We start from the raw sequence: 20,770 nt of genomic DNA on the forward strand, positions 1-20,770 counted from the left end.
TTGTATAAGGTGAGGAGCATGGCAATGGTGGAACTGTATGGGGGCTTTGATGAGTCATATGGGCTGCTTCCTAGGTATGCTGAGGTCATTAAGGAAACAAACCTAGGGAGTTATGCCCTCATCAGCTGGACAGGGGATACAGCCCAAAGTCAGCCCAAATTTAAGAGTTGCTTCATTGCCTTCAGTGCACAGATTAAGGGCTTCATTAGGGGGTGCAGGCCCATTATTGGGATAGATGGAGCACATCTCAGTGGAGGATACAAGGGGGTTATGTTGACAGCAGTTAGCATAGATGGCAACAATGAACTTTTTGTCATTGCCTATGCTATTGTGCCAACTGAGAGAATTGACTCTTGGAGCTACTTCTTCAGCAATCTCAAACTGATATTCCAGCAAGAAGGGTGCAAGAGGACTGACTGGCCTTCATCAGTGATAGGATGAGGGTAAGTTCCTTAACTCTTTGTGTTTATTTCATTAAATTGTTTTAACTTATTTCTTTTGGCTTTAACTTATTTGTTTTCTTATTTTCAGGGTGTTGAGTTAGCACTTTCTGATTTGTTTCCTCAGGCAACAAGGAGAATTTGTTGCCAACATCTCTACAGCAACTGCAAGAATGAAGGCTTCAGTGGAACAGCCTTCCACAAACTATTTTGGATAGCAGCTGATGCTTACAACCAATATGTGTACACTAAGGCTATGGAGAAGATAGCCAAGTACAATCCCAAAGCTGTTGAGTACTTGGAGAAGTGTACTGAGCAATGGAGCAGAGCATTCTTTGACTGTGGTGTTTGTTGTGATCACAACACCACAAATTTTGTGGAATCCTTCAATGCCTGCACTAAGCCTTACAGGGCCTTACCTGTGATCACCTTGCTTGAAGGTGATGATTTATTCCTTCTATCATTTGAACTTCTTTTAATCACCACCACTGAATTAACAATAGTATTTTCCTTTTGGTTTTTTTCAGAAATAAGAATATGGTGCATGAAGAGGACTGGGGCAAGGTTTGATAAAGCTGTGGACATAGGTCCTACTGATCTCACAGACTATGCAAAGAGGATATTAGAAACAAGGAGTGATGAGTCAAGGTTCTGCTATGCCACATCATGTGGAGGTGGAGTATGAGGTTAGGGATGGCAATGTCAACTTCCCTATTACACTTACAAACTACAAGTGTGGGTGTGGGAAATGGCAAGGCTCAGGCATCCCTTGCAAACATGCTTTAAGGGTTATATTCAATCAAAGGCTTGAGCCTGCTGACTTTGTATCCCATTTTTCAAGGGGGCAGCATACAAGCTCACATATGGGGATCATTCACCTATGCCTGACCCCACTCAATGGCCTGACTTCAACCTCCCTCAAATTGCACCACCTGATATCAAGAGACCACCTGGCAGACCTGTCAAGCAAGAAAAGAGAGGGCCTAATGAAGCTAAGAAAGGGAAGAGGCACAGCTCAGTTAGTGCAAAAAATGCAAGGAAGTGGGCACAACTCCAGAACCTGGGACTGATAAAGGGAAGGGAAAGGGTCCAAGAGAAAGGCAGATGGAGCTTCCACAGTCAAGCAGCACCTAAGAGAGCCAGAAGACTTCCAGGGCAGATGGAGCTTCCACCAGTGAAGCAACACCTAAGAGAGGCAAGAAGTGATAACTTACTGTTTTGTACAGTTTTTTGGGGTTGAAAATTGACATTATAACTTTTTGTATAGCAATTGGGATTAGCACTCATTACTTATGCAAACAATATGGATTAGAATTTTTTTGTGCATTAACTTGCAAACTGGATTACAGTGCTAGAGGCCAAGAGCCCAAACTACTTTTGTAAAGCTACATTTTTGAACTACAACTATGTGGTTCACTTGAAGATTAGAAATATCAATACCACAAACATGATTAGACCTACTTTAATTGTTGCTTGCATTAATTTTTGTTGTTGTTAAGTTTCTTCCTAAGTTGCTTCACTTCTTCTCCCAACTGTGTACTTGCTGCACTATCTTCTTCTTCTTCATACACGCTTCCTCTATTTTGTCCAGACATAAGTCTGCTTCCCCTGCTCATATATTCTTCATTCTGCTCAAATGTCCCTTTGCACCATTTGAAGTTGTTGCAATCATCACACTTATAGTATAGCCTGCTTGGATTTGTTGAGCTCTCTGAACTTCCAATGCTAAATCTTCTTCTACAACTACAATAACAATTACGGACCTTAACATATGGATATTCATGAGAAGAGGATGAGCTTTTAGTATGTGAACTCATTGCTAACAAATGAGGATGCTAAACAGTCAAAAAAGCAACTACATTTATAAGATAAAACCCAACGGCTAGTTTTTTAAATCTGAAAAATTAGTCGTTGTGCAAAAAAGGGTATTTGGTGCAATAAGTTTCCAGTAAGGGTATATGGTGCAATAAGTTTCAAACTTGACTCCAATTAACGACCGTTAACGGAAAGGGTAACTGGTGCAAAAAAATTAAATGTCAGGGGTATATGGTGAATTGTTGAAACATTGAGAGTATATTGTGAATTTTTTTATTTGTCAAGGGTATTTGGTGAAATAACCGTAATATTAATTAATATAATTTTTTTCCTTACCCAAGACATTGCCTTGGCCTAATAACTAGTTATGTATGTATAATCTAACTGTGGATTGTGACTTTGAGACAATTATATTATATAAGAATTTTCCATTGAATAAACGATTGCTAAAAATAATAGTAATGTTTAATTTCCATGTAATTATTGAAAAATAGTAATAATTAGATTATCTGTAATAAAAAAGATTTTTTTAATTAAAAAAAAAATGGAGGAAAAGGGAAAGTCGATTCTAAGTCAGAGTCGGATGTTAGGATTTTAAGTCAGGATCGAACTCAAATTTTCTAGGTCGAATGTCGAAGTCAAATTTAAAATCCGACTCTTGTAAAGTTGGAATCGGATTTGCATAATCCGATTCAAGTCCAACTAGTTGCCTTCACTTTACTTACTCCCTCCATTTTTCAATTACTACATTGTTGTACGGACAATAATTTATGCAATGTCACTTTCAAGTTTTTTTATGTGTACTTTTTAACCCATTTAATGTAAAAAAATTAAAAAATAATACTTTTGGGTGAAAAAAGAGAAAAACAAATATAAAAGTATTACTTTATAGTGGTACCAAGTACCTCAATTAACGAAAAAATAGCAATTATAAAAATCAACTATTTAAGAAAAATATAACAATTAAAAAAAACAAGAGTACTAATATAACATAAAAGTGGTTTTTTTTATTTTAAAGAAAAAATATTTCTTCTTTCTTCCATTTTTGGTAGTATTTATTAAGTCAAAAACTTGACCTTAAAAACGTGTTGAGATCCTTAATGATAACTTTTAAAAACTCAAATCTTTCATGACAACTTATATTAAAGTTCTAGTCCTTACATGACTCTTTAACTCCTAATACTTACGTAAATAGAAAGAAAGAAATGAAAATAAAAAAAGATAACAGAAAAAACGAGAGAAGATTCCAAAGTGAAGAAGAGACAAGCAAGTAGGGACTACAGAATCACACAACGTACACATGATACGAAGAACAATGGAAAAACAGATATTTCCTTTCACATTAAAAACCTTAACAATGTGAATAAACAACTGAAAGTAGGACCCCTCAGAATATGCAGATATAGTGGAAAGACTAAAGATAACTTCTATAGGTATAATGTTTAACATATTTAACTACCCATTTTTTAGCCTTCACGACCTATGAGCATCACAAACAGTGAAAGAGCTCGTATATACAAAAGTGTGAATTTTTTCCATTGCCAGGCAAAACCACCAAAATCAGATCCCTAACACATAAGTTCAAAAACAAACTCAGAACTCAAACTTCATAATCCCCCAAAAATTTAATTAGGACATTAGGAGTTAACTCGGGTCTTTGGATGATGCGATTAGCAGTAAAACATGACCTGCTTCACATTCTCCTTGATCTGGGGAAGAGAAGCAACCTTCGCAATACTGTCCTTGGTCATATCTTTTACTCCAGTTGATCCACTATCGGACATTGGCATGCTTTCAACATAATAACGAGCACGGAATGCTGCAAGGTGCGCATAGTAAGCTGGAGGGACTGGCAATCAAATTTAAAACCTTACGTTAGTCTCTCAACAGAAATATGGCAAGTAAAAAATTGCCAGACACTTCTTCACAAAAAGATTCTTAAAAAGGACACTACTTGAACGAAACTTACCAACAGATACTGAGCGCGTGCACCTAGCATACCTGATTAAAAGAAGCCAAACATCCCAGTTCAATAAACGAAAAATCATACATCGTCTAAGATTACAGACATACAAAACCAAGTACAAGCGAGAATATTTACGTGTAACACAAGCTATTTGTCAGCAGCTGCAGTAGATCTGCTGTGAAGTTGTTATCGTCATATAGGACATGATAATGAGTGGGCCGGCTCGTCCCCTACATAAGTCATTCACAATGTCTCAGTAACTAGTACGAGTTTGGGTTGCTGGTATGTGAAATTAACAGACATGGCCAGCTAAACACATGCAAATTAAAGAACTCAACACCAACCAAAACAGCATACCTGTATCCCCGCATGACTGCATAGATAGAAATCAAACTCTGATGGATGGCAAATTTTTGTGTCAACTACCGTACCTGTGACATGATACAAGCAAAACAATTATAACAAAGGTCTCAGGCAAATTAGCCTAAATTACATACAATTTAAATTAAAAATGGAAAATTTCAAGAAATAAACCTGGCAAGATGTTGCCGCTTCTGTCGGTCATACTTTGATCAGCTGCAAAAAGACGGGTGTGATGTCGCTTTTGCACGACCACAAATGTAATACGTGGTGCATAACCCACTTCCAAGGATTCGCAGGCCTTCATGAATAAAAAAAAAAAGGTAAGATGAGAAAGATTAACCAATCAAAAAATCCAGTATAATACACAAAACCATTTAATATGAATATAATATTTTCAATCAGAAAAATGACATCGCTCCAATATAATCTGCTGCTGCTAACAACAGCTCACAAACATTGAAGTAATCTCTAGCCTCATTACCTACAAGATAAAATTATACCTTCCGTATAGCAACCATCTCATGCAGCAGAACTTGAGAGAATTGTCCTTCACTAACTCCATCCCTACCAAACGAAAAACATAGTCAAGGAGGCCAAAAAAAAATTTACAAGGAGATTAACACTCAAATTAAGCAAAAATCTATACCTGTAGAAGATGATCCTGTGTGGTTTCTGTCCAGTTGATTTCAAGAAAGATATCAGCAGTTCTCTACAAGCAGAAAAGACCAGTCAAAAGACTTCCAGCTCGGATATCGAAGACCTAAGAGACAAACTTCATAACTTAAGTACCTGATCATCCCACTATGTACTTTTCCCCTCTGTGGATCATCAACAATTTTGTACAGATCCTGGATAATTTCTTCTCTATGACCCTGCGCACAAACTAGCCCCTTGTACTTTGTCACTTCTGGCCAGTCCATGGAAGCAACCACCTGTTCAAACAGCAACACTCTTGTATAACTACTGCATTAATAAGCACATGGAAGACGAGTACCAAAGACATTAACCACGCAGATGAACATACCGCTGCAATTGAGGCACTAGAATCCTCCCCAGGCGGAGCATGTGTAACATCAGCACCAAAAATGATTGTAGGACGATCAGTCAAGAGAGGAATATTTCTCTGAATGGCATCAATTAAAACAGTATTTCTTCCCCCAGCCTAGACATTTTAAGCATAGAGGACCATAAATGAATGCATGAATGGGTAATTAGAGTACTGGATAGATAATATTCACAACTGCCGTAATTTACCTTCACATTGATTTTTAATGCAACGTTCTCCAGGTATTGCTTGCTGTTCTTTGCAGCCTGCTTAGGTTGGCAACACTGGGAGACTATCCCCAACTCAGTTTCACATATTCTTTTGATTGTTCCTACAAGCCCACGCCAATCAGAGTTACTATCAATCAACAACCATTAAATCTAGACAATACCCATGGCCACATACCATAAGATCCAGTAGCATCTGGCAAGACTATGATCAGCAGGTCTAACTTATTTTGGGCCTTGGAAAATACTTCTGTGAGAGTTTTCTCAATCTGGGTGGGATGTGCTGAGCGTATAGGGATACATGGGCTCTGACAGAAGGTCTGGCAGAAATGAAATGGAAAATCAACAAGAAAAACATTTGACATCAAGTAGTCAAGTACAGAAGCAAAAAAAGAACGTAGAACTTCAGAGGCAAGAAAACAAACCATTCCCTTGCTAGCGCACATGGCAACCAGATCCTGGCAGAAATATTGCACTAAACCTGGATCCAGGCTTGAGAAATTCAGGCATGCCCAACGATTCACAGTAGCACCAGTATACATTTTCTACAAATCCAAATTGAAAAGTGAGAACTTTCACGACTTCAGCAAATAGGATGAAGAGAACAACAGTCAAAATACTTACCTTATCGATCATATTCCACTGGCCCACCCCAGGAGCAACTTCTCGGTCCTTCCCACTATCATGATACTTGAGCTTCATAGAACAAGTGACAGCATGTTAGCTTCACAACTGGATACGCAAGAGACAGTTGTGATAAAAAAAAATATACCATTGGTGGAGGCAACACTCGAGCATCAATAGTTGTACACGCTTCAGAAATATTCATTCCAAACTCCTGCTTGACCATCTGACTTTCAGAGTACCTATTGTCCTTCACCATCTTCAGAAAGGGTAGCAAAGAAAAGAGTCTTGAGTTATTAAATTAAATGCTATAATAGAATTAAAACAACGACCATTTTTGAGGACAGTAACACAAAAAAACTCAGAGAAGTTTTACCTTCTTAATATTATTTTCCCTTTCATGGGGTCGTTGGCAGGTTGCCTTAAGAAGAGCAGTCACCTGCCTATCATTCAACTTCTTAAGATACTTCTGTCCATGAGCAATCAAGCAGACCTGTATTGAGAAATACATTAATGCCTAGTACCATACAGCATAAAACAGAAAGAAAATGTGCAGGTATGAAAAACAAGACCTCCATAGGGAGATAGGTAGCCCGCTTGGGCTGCCCAATTTGGATGCACGGTAAAGAAGGATATCGAAGCGGGATACTATACTTGTCTTTGAAATATTGGGCAACGGACAGCTCTACATTGTCTTGTGTAAACCTGTATTCCCAATAGAGATTACTCTTAGAAACTATACTGCTATCTAATTTAGTACTTGCATATAAGTTCTTAAAGGCAGAATAATGCATGGAGAGACATATGATTGCAAATATTGTTTGAGACTTCGCATGAAAAAATCACAACCACTTCATAAAATCCCCAAAACAGTACCTAAGACAAATTCGAATTTCTGGTTGAACCTCCACCTCAATAAAGGCAAGACCAATTGTGATGGAGGGGAAGGGGGGGGGGGGGGATAAGCAAAGCATGATATTAAGTGCAGATCAAGGAAAACAAGCCAAAAAGGTGTTATTGGAAACATACTTCAGCTGGTTTGCTGGTTCATTTGACAGACCAATGACTTTGTAGCATTTTTTGTAGCTCAGATGACTTGTTTCCACAGTGATACCTTTCAACACCCTCTTGACCTGAAACAATTGCACAAAGTCAAGTACCTTCACATATCATGTATATGAAAATTTTATTCATCACAGAGCACATGACAAGTACCTTCACACGTTGGGCATCAGAAAGAGGCCGGGCGAGGTCTCTCAAATTCAAGTACTCCTGAACATACTCATGAACCATTAACGGCTCATAAAATGGCCGAGCAGATGCATCTACAATTACAATACTAAATAAATCAAATTGACACAGCATATGAATACAATAAATGCAGGAGAGACCAACAATGAGTCAATGACAAGGGGTTAACAGAAAGGGAAAATGAAAGGGCAGGAGTATACCTATATTCAAAGACAGGCCCATCTGAGTCGGCCGAATGCTCTGATAGTAACCCCTCCAGAATTCTACACCATCAGCAAGGCGCCCCGTACCAAGCGAAACAGAGAAGAATGATCTCCCAATCATAACATAGCTACATAGTACATACAAAATGTGAAATCCAAGCATCTCAGCAAGACAAACCAACAGCACAAAGTTATACACATGAAGCATTGGGAAAAAATGATTACTCCTGGAGAGGCTTAGCTGCACGTAGCACAACATCAAGCACTTGGATGACATCTTGTGCAGACTCAGATACCCGACCAGAAAGATACTCTTGCAAATGATGAATATCAACCTTAGCAGCAAATTTGATGGCTACCTGGAATTTCTGAACCTCCCTGACAATCATACATAAATCCAGCCATTTAAAATTGTCAGAACATTGATATTTCCACTGAGATGGAATTTTAAAATTTCAAAGAGATAGGAGCATTTTTTACCTCTCGCCTCTTCTTTCTCGTACAATGTCAACAACAAATTCCTTTGATGTGAACGGCAAAGGACCTGCAGTATAGAGGCTCTTCTTGCCATCATATGCCGGAATCCGTTTCCCCAAGAATGCCTTGTGATCCTGGACTAACTTGTTCAGTATCTCTCGGCTGAAATTCTTACTAGTAATTTCGGGAGTAATTGCAACCTGTTCCCAGAAAGAACACATCATCAGTATGTCCCTTACATTGAGGCCCTTGAAGGACATAATAGCAACCACTAAATATTCCATAAGCCTATATTTTAGTGTTTCTATTTTTGCAATCTAAATCCTCTAAAGTCCAGGTTTTTGACACAGCAAACTCAAATCCGGAAGTAAAACTATTGATGGTGTCTTATAACAGCAATGAGACAATGAATTAATTTTCAAAACTTGGGATCATGAAGCTCTAAACTAATAGCTTGGGTACACAAATGAAACTGTAATCCATAAGACTTCGCAGTTTAGCAAGTTAAACAGCAAAAGAAACATACATCATATTTCCTCCATTTCTTCCAGACAATTAAAATTTATTCACCTCCTATTTCTCAGCTAGCTCCTCTCATTTTACAATAATACTCAACCCAAAGGATCGCCTCGAGTTAAGAAAAAAAAGTACACACACTCCATGTTGAGGATTAGATATAAAAAAAGATACCAAATAAAACATTACTGTTAGCACAATTTCAAAAACAACATATATTTCTACGAGGGACGACACGAAAATATGCAAATCTCAACACACAGATCTTTTTACAGATCTTTTTGCACAAAGCTGCATAAACACTTCATAAAGTCTTAATCTACACATCTATTACTGCATAATTTCTACATGAACCACAAAATGTCATCAAATTGGTAAATAAAAAATATTACTCCGTAAATCTTATACGTAATTAATGTCATATTGGAAAACCCACAAAAATTATATCAGACAAGTTCCAACAAAAGAACATTCCTATTTTCTCCATTTAAACAAAACAAAAACACGTCCTACCACTTTTTTTAATATTTAAGCATCAAAAGATCCACTAACAACATTCTTACAGTTTAAACTCATTTTAATGTTCTCAAAAATGGTGGTTAATAGATCTATCCATTTTCAAAGCAAAAAAAAACATACTAAAATGGTGGTTAATAGATCTATCCATTTTCAAAGCAAAAAAAAAAACATATTAAAGAAAAAAATTCAAAAAACTCCCTCAAAACCAAAATATCCAAAAAAATAAATAAAAACCATTTCATGTATTTCAAACGCAGCACACCAGATAACCGTACACGTGACGGTTTCCGTCACTAACAATGAAAAAACTCTCACCACTTTTATAAACCCGGGTAACAAAATGGTGATATATCTACCATCAAAAACAAAAAATCGGAATGAACAAAGCAGATACGATCATACGAGTACAGATTAAGGGAAGGTAAAGAAGGGAATCATCATATATTCATACTGATGAAGATCTGTATCTACTATCTAACCATAGCAAAAACTAACACTTGTATTTTTTTAAAAAAAATCATGAAAAAACAATGAAACAAAGAAGAATGTCGCAATCGGTCAAACAAAAACCATACATCATCCAATGAATAACAATAAAACTATTTTGCTTAAAAATCACATAAAAACAACGAAACAATAACAAAAACACATACATCATCATCTGTGGAATAAAAAAAGAAATGAAAAATAAGGCTTACATCATAATGATGAAAATCGCGTTCAGCAAGTTGAACAAGGAAGTGATTGGCTCTAACAACAGTTTTAACACCAGTTGTTCCAAAACCAGGTCTCTTAGGAGGCATTACGGATTTAGAAGACGAAGAAGTTATAGCAAGTCCTTCCATCTTTTTACTCACATCACCACCACTATTATCCCCAGCAGCATTAATCCATGTTTGTTTCGTCATAATTCCTACATTTGGACCTCTTCCTCCTCCACCACCACGACCACCACCTCTTCCTCCAAAATCACCGCGTCCACCACCACCACGACCACCGCCATAATCACCGCGTCCACCACCACCACCACGACCACCACCAAAATCACCGCGACCACCACCGCCTCTTCCGCCGTAATCTCCGCCGCGACCTCTTCCGCCTGTTTCGCCGGAGTAACCGCCACGTCCTCTTCCGCCGGAGTCGTAACCTCCGCGACCACCGCCGCTGCTACCACCGCGGTACGACATCGGTAATGTTAGATGTGACGAGAAGTGGAAAGTGTGGGAGTGAAGGTTTAACAATGGAAGTTAAAGTGAGAGGAGAGAGAAAGAATGAGGGAGGAAATTGAAGCGAAAAAGCAGGGAAGATGGGGAGAAAGCGAGGAGAGAGAAAAAGAGTGTGAGAGTAATGGATTTTTTTTAGGGGGGAGTTGTTGCTTTTATAGGAATGTAAAATAGACGTTCACAAATCACTACTAGTGTTAATGTTAGTGTTACTGGGTTAGAGTAGTGGGAGCATAAATGCAAGTTTTCTTCGTCTAGTCTCTCTAGTAGAGTACTCAGGAAGTTTTTTTTTTTTTTCTTGTGTCTCATTTTTAACGGTTTAATAATTTTCTTTTATTTATTTCTCTCGAAGAAAAAGATAGGATTTTGAGAAAAAATATCGTTTGCTTCTTCCTTGAAAATATTTGGCGGAGATTACTCTTAAGAAGAAATGTGTTTAAAATTTAAATTTTAAATTTAATTTTATCTTAAACCCTTTAAAAGAAAAATATCTTAATTTTTCAAATTTCTTCTCTTCTACAAAATCATTTTGAATATTTGTATTTGTATTGTTGGAAACTTTCACACATATAGCCTCTTTTCTATTATTGTTTATTCTTTGAATGAATCTCTATTAGATTCCTTTTTCCTTCCTTGCATATTGTTTTAAAAGAAGAACTATAGCCAAAACTATTTTCAAAGAGAAATTTATTTGATTTTGAAAATCATTTTACAAAGGTGGATTACGTATTTTAAAAGGCGAAAAAAAAAGTTTCTTACCTTCCTTTTCATATTCCTTATCTTCCTCTTTCCTTCCTATTGTCCATATTCTGCCTTTCATTTCCTTTGTTTCTTTTTGTATCTAAATGTTAGATCAAATGGTGAATTACTTGGGAATCTTTACATAAGGTCAGTGATTCGAGCCTGACTTCAACACATTTACCAAGTAATAGTTGATTTGGTGGTAAGGAGAGCACCCTTTCAACTTTAAGGTTGGGGTTCAATCCTCACTAGAGGCACTTTGAGGGTAGGGATTCCCTTTACTCTTCCCCCTTACTCTCAAGTGTCTGGCCCATTAAGACTCGAGCGGGTCCGGGCCCGTTCTTCTTACAAATAAAATATATATATATATTTAAATAAAAGAAAATTGAGTTTGTCACCCTCTAATTTAAAATTAAAATTAGGCAATAGTAAGTCCAATATCAAAAAGAAAATTAGCCCAATAATAACTAATTTAATTTCTTTATTAATTTAATATATTTAGTGACTATGTATACTTTTATATTAAAATACCGTCTCTTTTAATAATTTTTGAAAAAAATTTATCAACGATTGTGATTGTTCATTTTCTAAGTAGTTATTTTACATTTTGTAAAATATAAATTTTAGTTCAATGCACATATTTTATGATAGACCAATGATGATATCTTCTTCATATTACGCCGGAAAAAAAAATCTCCATACACTCTCTAGAATCTAGATAGTTGCTAGCTTTTACTTTTAAGTCTGTTAACTTATTAAAATTAGTTTGAGAAAAAAAATCACTTTCACTAATAAATTAAGTAATGTTTATAAACTATAAGTTAAATTCAACAAATAAATAAGATTAGTTCAAAAAAAAAAAAAAAAAGTAAGTCCAGTTCTCACATATAAAATTCGATTAAGCAAGATAAATTTTAAATATGTGTAGAATAGCAACCCCCTTCATTTGATAAAAAAATTCACAAGTATAGTAATATTTGTTACCGAAAAAACAAATTATGTTTAAGCTTTAACATTTTTTTAATAATGCTACCCATCTATGATAGATCATAGATGGGTTAGAAATTTAGAATAAAAAAAAAAAAAAAAATCATAGATGGGGAAAATCCTTGAATACAAATAGGCATTTGTTAGTTGTAGCTTTCAAATTTCAATATTGTCGCTTCAGTTACTTGGGATTTCCTTTGGACAAAGGATTAAGGGAAGGGCGGCTTTAATTACGATGGGTAAGGCAATGATTCCTTTGATCTTTGATATTCTCAAGAAAAACCAAAATTAATGGTCACAACTCATATAAAGTAGATGATACTTTGATTTTCTCAAGGTAAACAAATACGGAATACCCCTGCTGCCCTACCAATTATCAGTGACACACATCAGCAAATGACGGAGTTTGTAGTGAGATAAGCATAAAGGTTTGCAGTGAGATAAGCATAAAGCATAAAGGTCTGTTTGTAGAAGACCCGAAGCTTGTGTTATGGACCTTATGCAGTTATGCTGTATTAACGGCAGTTTACTACCACGTCCACATCAAACGACGTTGACAACTTGATGGAGGTTTATGAATGATGATTCTTTGAGGTTAAGAAATGACGAAAATGAAGTAGTAAAGGAAAGAAATCTCTATTATATAAGGGGACGTTTGGTTTGGGTTTTTTTCGGAAAGGGTAAGAAAATCAACTAGCTTGATTCTCTTACTTGCTGTTTGTTAAGACAAATTAATCATTCCTTTTACGGTTTTTTCACTAGGTACCCCTGTGGTTTTTCAAAATTCATGGGGTACCCCTAGTTTTAAAAAAATGCACCAGGTACCCTTATTGTTTCAAACAAATGTACGAAATGCCCTTAATGACTAACGGTGTTAAGTTTCCGTTAGTCATTAACCCTAACTCACCCCTCTAACCCTAATTAAACCCTAATTAAATCCTAATTAACCCTAATTAAATCCTAATTAAACCCTAACTTAGAACCCATCACCCCTCCCCTACCCCACCTACTCACCACCACCTGCAACACCCATCCCCTCCTTTACCCACCCCTCGCAGCAGCCGTCCTTCCCCCCACCCCCTGCAGCACCCCATCCCCTCCCCCACCCCTGCGGTAGCCACCCTCCCCCATCCCTCGCAGCCCCATCCCCTCCCCCACTGTCGTCGCTTTTCGTCGATTTCCCCCACCCCCACCCCCCTCTAGAACTGATTTCGAAAATCAAAATGGTTTTCGAAATCATTTTCAAAAATCATTTTCGAAATCAATTTCAAAAACCATTTTCGAAAAGGATTTTCGAAATCATTTTCGAAAAGGATTTTCGAAAACATTTTCGAAAACCATTTTCGAAACTATTTTCGAAAACCTTTTGCGAAAACCATTTTCGAAACTATTTTCGAAAACCTTTTGCGAAAACCATTTTCGAAACTATTTTCGAAAACCTTTTGCGAAAACCATTTTCGAAACCAATTTTGAAATCAATTTCGAAAACCATTTTCGAAACCATTTTCGAAATCATTTACGAAATTTGTTTTTGAAAAAAAAAAATCGATAAAGAAGAAGGAGAGAGAAGAAGAAGGAGAGAGAAAAAGAAATGAAGAAGAAGGAGGTGGTATTTTCTAGCCCAGTTCGACGGTGATGGGTTGATTTAGGGGCTTCGATTTGGCGGCAGGAGTGGAGCAACCAGGGGCGGTGGTGGGTCACTGTTGGAAATACGACGGGGGTGGTGGGGGTGGGGAGGGGGAATTCGATGGGGTGGTGGGGGGAAGGGTGGGGGAGGGGGTGGTTGGATGGTTAAGGTAGGGGTGAGATGTTAGGAGGTTAGGATTAGGGTTCAAGGGTTAGGGTTAGATGGTTAATTAGGATTAAAGGGTTAATTAGGGTTAATGACTAACGAAAACTTAACACCGTTAGTCATTAAGGGCATTTCGTACATTTGTTTGAAACAATAAGGGTACCTGGTGCATTTTTTTAAAACTAGGGGTACCCCATGAATTTTGAAAAACCACAGGGTACCTGGTGAAAAAACCGTTCCTTTTACCCCTCTCCTTTCCCCCAAAATCCTCTACTTTCATTCCCCACCCTCCCCCAAACACTAGTAGAAAAAAGGCTACTTGCTGCGGTGAAAAAGTGCCCTATTGCTGCGGAATAGGGCGCGCAGCAATTAAGGGCGCAGCAATAGGTATTAATAATATTGCTGCGGTTTTAAACCGCAGCAATATTACGTAATATTGCTGCGGTTTTAATGACCAAACCGCAGCAATATAAGGAATTGTGGTGAAATAAGGTGGCCCAAAAAGGTAATATTGCTGCGGTTTCTGGCCCAGAACCGCAACAATATTACTTTTTTTATTATAAAAAAGTAATATTGCTGCGGTTTCTGGCCCAGAACCGCAGCAATAGGTACTGGTACAGGCAAAAAAAATTTTTTTTTTTTTTTGAAATTTTGCAATTAAATTTGAAAGATTAAAACCATACCACTAACCCATCCACAATCCAACCAATTCACATACAAAATGAAGATGAAATAACATGAATTTCATTAATATATAAAACTAAAAAAAACTAATTACATACATAATACAAAAATCAAAAAGTAAAAACAAAAATAAGCAACTATTACAACTTAGACTAATTAAAAAAACTAAATAAAAAAAAATAAGAAACTGATCTCTAAAATAACGAAAAAATCTAAAACCATATAAAAAACAACAAAAATATAAATAAAATCCTAAAAATAAAAAAATCACAGATCTGGAAACGAAAAAAAAGAAAAAAAAAATCCAAAAAAAAGGTTCAGGCTCGAAGTACACCGAATCTGGTTTTCGAACGAAATCTGGTTGAGAACGATTGAAAAAAATCAAAAACGATTCATGGCTTTGCTCTTCTCTCGCCAATGATTCATCAACAACACCGGATTGTCGCTCGCCTACGATTCATCAACAACACCGGATCGTCGCTCGCCAACAACACCGGAACCGGAACCGAATTGTCGCTTCGTTGCTTCCTTATGCGTACCCTTCAAATCTGCTCTTCGTTGCTTCGTTATGCGAAGTAGGACCGCCGCAGCAGGCGTTTGTCCGTTGATAAGACTGACGAACGAACGGTTGAAGAAGCACGACGAACGAAAAGAACAAACCAGATATGACGATGAAGAACGACGAACGACAAAGAAGAGGAGAGAAGTCAGATTGTTGAAGCACGACGAACGACAAAGAAGAGGAGAGATGTCAGATATGACGGAGGAAATGAGAGAGAGTGAGGAGAGAGACGGCTGGGAGAAGTTGTGAAGGAAGACAAATGAGAGAGAGTGAGGAGAGAGACGGCTGGGAGGAGTTGTGAAGGAAGACAAATAAACCCTAGGGCCGCGTCTCTTTTTTTTTTAAGCAAACAATATTGTTGCGGTTTTGGGCGGGAAACCGCAGCAATATATTTTTAAAATATTTTTTATTATATTGCAGCGGTTTCCCGCCCAAAACCGCAGCAATATTAGTCTCTCCAAGCCCCACATTTTTTTCAAAATGCATCCGTTGAACAATATTGCTGCGGTTTTGGGCGGAAACCGCAGCAATATTGTTATTTTCTATTTTTTCTTTTCTTTTTGCGTGTAATATTGCTGCGTATAGGTAAAACCGCAGCAGTATCACCGCAGCAAATAGCATTTATTCTACTAGTGAAAGTTTCACTTACCCTTTCTTTCTTCTACCCCATGATGGCCTTGACCAATCATTGACCACTACTCCAACCACCAACCCAGCCACACAACCACCACATCAACCACCGAACCCACCACCTTAACAACTAAACCACCACCCCAACCACCATTATTGCCACCGAAACCACCACGATCGCCACCGAAACCACCACACCAACCCCTAAAATTACCATCAACCACCGAAACCACCACCTCATGCGTCAAAACCACCAACCTATGGTCGAAACAACTAACCCATGCACAAAAAACCGTCAACCCATGGTTAAAACCACCAACTCATGGCCGACTCAACCACCACGTCCAAATCCATCCAAAAAAAAAAAAACCCAACCCAACTAAAAAACCCAACTCTAATGCTTGATTTTGGCTTTAGATTGTCAAATTTTTTATGGTCGAATTTCACCTTTAAAACTCAAATGTGGCTTTTAATGGTGGTAAAGAAGGAAAAGAAGGAAGGGGGAGGACCGGTGAGGTGGAGTTGGTGAGGTGGCGTCGGTGAGATGCGGCAATGAAGGGCGCCGGTGAAGGGCAGCAGTGACAAGTTGGTGTTGATGGGTGGCAGTGAGAGGGTGGTGGGAATGGTGGTACTTGAGCCTTGAGAGAGAGGGGAAAATAGTAGGAGGAGTAAGATGATTTATCAACCAAACAACATTCTTAATCAAAGGGTTTTCTTTTCCTTTCTCCTTGTTTCTCTTTCTTAAATCCTTTCTCTTTCCCCTTCATGAACCAAACGCCTTCTAAGGGAATAAAGTTAGGCTCTGTTCTTTTGGACTGAATAAAGGAAATTCAGTTCAGTTTAGATCCAATCAGTTCAGCTCTTATCAGATCAATTCAGATCAGTTCAGTTCAGACTTATTCAAATCAGTTCAGACTACAACTTATTGATTTTATTATTATTATTATTATTATTATTATCATAATTATTATTATTACTATTACTATTACTATTACATTCTTCTTATTATTATTATTGTTATTGTTATTATATTATTATTATTATTATTATTATTATTATTATTATTATTATTATTATTATTATTATTATTTCATTATCATTATTATTATATTATTATATTATAATTATTATAGTATAATTATTATATTATATTATATTATTATTATTATTATTTTTGACAATGTCACTTTTAAGCTTTTTGGAGGGTATTTTTTAAATTGAACATAAAATAAGGGCGAGACAAGTGATAAAAAGAGTAATTTTTGGTGAAAGAAACGAAAGTTAGACAAGTAATACTCCTTGCGATTTATTTTGTTGTTCCTATTTTGAATGGTTTTGTGAGACGAAATTGGTTAAAGTAGGAATAACTTTCGGAAACGGAGGGAGTATTACTTTTTGGTGGGTGAATAACTCCAAATAATAAATAAGTTTAAACAATGTAGCAATGAAAAAAAAAAGAACATTTGAGGGAAATTTAGCAATTAAAAGAAACAAAAGGAATAGCCTCCCCTCTCTTTTTCTCTCTTTCAAACCCTAGCCCCCCCTACCCCTTCTTCATCAATTAGGGGCTGCAGTGACACGTCGGTGTTGATGGGTGGCAGTGAGAGGGTGGTGGGAATGGTGGTACTTGAGACTTAAGAAAGAGGGGAAAATAGTAGGAGGAGGAAGATGAGTTCTCGACCAAATTAAACAACATTCTTAATCAAAGGGTTTTCTTTTCCTTTCTCCTTGTTTCTCTTTCTTAAACCCTTTCTCTTTCCCTTTCATGAACCAAACGCCCTCTAAGGGAATGGGGAGTTAGGCTCTGTTCTTTTAGACTGAATAAAGGAAATTCAGTTCAGTTTAGATCCAATCAGTTCAGTTCTTATCAGATCAATTCAGATTAGTTCAGTTCAGACTTATACAGATCAGTTCCGACTACAACTTATTGATTTTATTATTACTATATTATTATTATTATTACTATTACTGTTACTATTATATTCTTCTTCTTTTTATTATTATTATATTATTATTATTTCATTATCATTATTATTATATTATTATTATTATATTATATATATTTATATTATTATTATTATTATTATTATTATTATTGACAATGTCACTTTTAAGCTTTTTGGAGGGTATTTTTTAAATTGAACATAAAGTAAGGGAGCGAGACAAGTGATAAAAAGAGTAATTTTTGGTGAAAGAAACGAATAAAGATAGAAAAGTAATACTCCTTGCGATTTATTTTGTTGTTCCTATTTTGAATAGTTTTGTGAGAGGAAATTGGTTAAAGTAGGAATAATTTTCGAAAACGGAGGGAGTATTACTTTTTGGTGGTGAATAACTCCAAATAAATAAGTTTAAACAATGTAGCAATGAAAAAAAAAATAACATTTGAGGGAAATTTAGCAATTAAAAGAAACAAAAGGAATAACCTCCCCTCTCTTTTTTCTCTCTCTCAAACCCTAGCCTCTCCTACCCCTTCTTCATCAATTAGGGGCTGCAGTGACACGTCGGTGTTGATGGGTGGCAGTGAGAGGGTGGTGGGAATGGTGGTACTTGAGACTTAAAAGAGAGGGGAAAATAGTAGGAGAAGGAAGATGAGTTCTCAACCAAACAACATTCTTAATCAAAGGGTTTTCTTTTCCTTTCTCCTTGTTTCTCTTTCTTAAACCCTTTCTCTTTCCCTTTCATGAACCAAACGCCCTCTAAGGGAATGGGGAGTTAGGCTCTGTTCTTTTAGACTGAATAAAGGAAATTCAGTTCAGTTCAGATCCAATCAGTTCAGTTCTTATCAAATCAATTCAGATCAGTTAAGTTCAGACTTATTCAGATCAGTTCAGACTACAACTTATTGATTTTATTATTATTATTATTATTATTATTATATTATTATTATTATTATTATTATTATTATTATTATTATTATTATTACTATTACTATTACTATTATATTCTTATTCTTATTATTATTGTTATTGTTATTATTATTATATTATAATTATTATATTATAATTATTATATTATAATTATTATATTATATTATTATTATTTTTGACAATGTCACTTTTAAGCTTTTTGGAGGGTATTTTTTAAATTGAACATAAAATAAGGGAGCTAGACAAGTGATAAAAAGAGTAAATTTTGGTGAAAGAAACGAAAGATAGAAAAGTAATACTCCTTGCGATTTATTTTGTTGTTCCTGTTTTGAATGGTTTTGTGAGAGAAAATTGGTTAAAGTAGGAATAACTTTCGGAAACGGAGGGAGGATTACTTTTTGGTGGGTGAATAACTCCAAATAATAAATAAGTTTAAACTACCAAGGATGTCTTGGCCTAGTGGTTAAGATTGAGGTGCTGTGAACGATAGGTCACAGGTTCGAATCCCCCCTCCCCTTCTTTGTACTTTGTACCGCCTTCGTGGCTCATATGGATCAAAAAAAATAAATAAATAAGTTTAAACAATGTAGCAATGAGAAAAAAAAGAACATTTGAGGGAAATTTAGCAATTAAAACGAACAAAAGGAATAGCCTCCCCTCTCTTTTTCTCTCTCTCAAACCCTAGCCTCCCCTACCCCTTCTTCATCAATTAGGGGCTGCAGTGACACGTCGGTGTTGATGGGTGGCAGTGAGAGGGTGGTGGGAATGGTGGTACTTGAGACTTAAGAGAGAGGGGAAAATAGTAGGAGGAGGAAGATGAGTTGTAATACCCCATATTTTTAGTATTTTTTTAAATAATAAAATATTTATTTTATATTTATTTTCTAAAATAAATATTTTAAGCAAAGGGTATTTTAGTATTTTCAATGATTTTAATTATTTTGGCGGGAATATGGCGCCAAAATTGAATTTGTTAAGTTTTGGTATTAAATCCTAGTCAAAAAATTTCAGAAACCAAAAAAAAAAAAAAAAAATATTTTTTTTAGGGGCCATATATTCCTAGGGATTTATGGTGAATGGAGGGAGTTTTGTTTTCCTATAACTTCCAAATTTATGATGGATGTTACAAATCTTGGTTTAACCCCTAATTTATGGTGAAGGTTACAAACTATTTAATTTTTGAAATTAAGTACTACCTATTCTACTCCTATAAATACCCCACACCTTTAGTCATCTTTTCCACACAAAAACTTTGAAGAATCTATAATTTCTTACTTCAAAATTCTTCTTTCTCTTCCTATGTATTCTAGTTTTATATTTCTTATTCAAGTTTCAATTTTCTTTGTTTAAGAAAAATATTTTCATATTTCTTACTCAAAAATATTATGCTCATGATAGATCATTCATGTTTAAATTCATGATTAAGTTCATGTGGTAGATTGCTTGTTGGTTGCTATGAGAAAGCTCAAGTACTAAGAATAAGTGAAGATACTAGTATTAGTTTGTGCAAGATCAAGGTACGTTATGTAGCTAGATCTTTTAAAATGTGGTTTATATGATAAAGTTGTTTATTGATCTAATGGTTGGATTGGTTTAGAAATTTAATTTGAAATGGTTAAAATATTTATTATTCACTCTTGAAAGTGAAAAGAAGGAATGATTTTATCAATCATTTTCATATATAGAAGTTTTGTTATTCTTTTCGGAAAAATTAAATTATTTTTACAAGGAAAGGTTGATTAGTTTTTATGAACTTTGAATGTTCAAAAAGTTGTTTATGAGGAAAGGAGGTTTATTCATGACTTACAAATCATATTATTATTATTTTCGCTTGA

The 20,770-nt window shown here is 36.0% G+C and overlaps 1 protein-coding gene across 1 annotated transcript; it reads right to left on the reverse strand.

The window, feature by feature from the left end:
- Positions 1-3,571: 3,571 nt before the first annotated feature.
- LOC104903599 (protein argonaute 5) lies at positions 3,572-10,931 on the reverse strand. Its single transcript, XM_010691665.4, has 22 exons — positions 10,145-10,931; positions 8,415-8,611; positions 8,160-8,312; positions 7,932-8,062; positions 7,696-7,805; positions 7,510-7,613; positions 7,053-7,185; positions 6,857-6,973; positions 6,629-6,739; positions 6,481-6,552; positions 6,282-6,401; positions 6,035-6,176; positions 5,839-5,960; positions 5,609-5,746; positions 5,374-5,516; positions 5,231-5,293; positions 5,085-5,148; positions 4,756-4,882; positions 4,579-4,652; positions 4,357-4,451; positions 4,225-4,256; positions 3,572-4,104 (listed from the first exon to the last, which is right to left on the reverse strand). Exons 1-22 carry the CDS (start codon positions 10,631-10,633, stop codon positions 3,926-3,928), a joined length of 2,916 nt encoding a protein of 971 aa, XP_010689967.2. The 5' UTR covers positions 10,634-10,931; the 3' UTR covers positions 3,572-3,925.
- Positions 10,932-20,770: the final 9,839 nt, after the last annotated feature.

Source organism: Beta vulgaris, chromosome 9 (assembly GCF_026745355.1).
Source record: "Beta vulgaris subsp. vulgaris cultivar EL10 chromosome 9, EL10.2, whole genome shotgun sequence".
In the NCBI taxonomy this organism is placed as follows: domain Eukaryota; kingdom Viridiplantae; phylum Streptophyta; class Magnoliopsida; order Caryophyllales; family Amaranthaceae; genus Beta; species Beta vulgaris.

What these genes read in the sequence shown, in the direction of transcription:
- LOC104903599 (XM_010691665.4), bottom strand. Translation starts at nt 10,633, where the DNA reads ATGTCGTACCGCGGTGGTAGCAGCGGCGGTGGTCGCGGAGGTTACGAC. An exon ending in AGATGGTTGCTATACGGAAG is followed by an intron (nt 4,883 to 5,084) that starts GTATAATTTTAT and finishes TTATTCATGAAG; the next exon opens with GCCTGCGAATCCTTGGAAGT. An exon ending in CACGCGCTCAGTATCTGTTG is followed by an intron (nt 4,105 to 4,224) that starts GTAAGTTTCGTT and finishes TTTGATTGCCAG; the next exon opens with TCCCTCCAGCTTACTATGCG.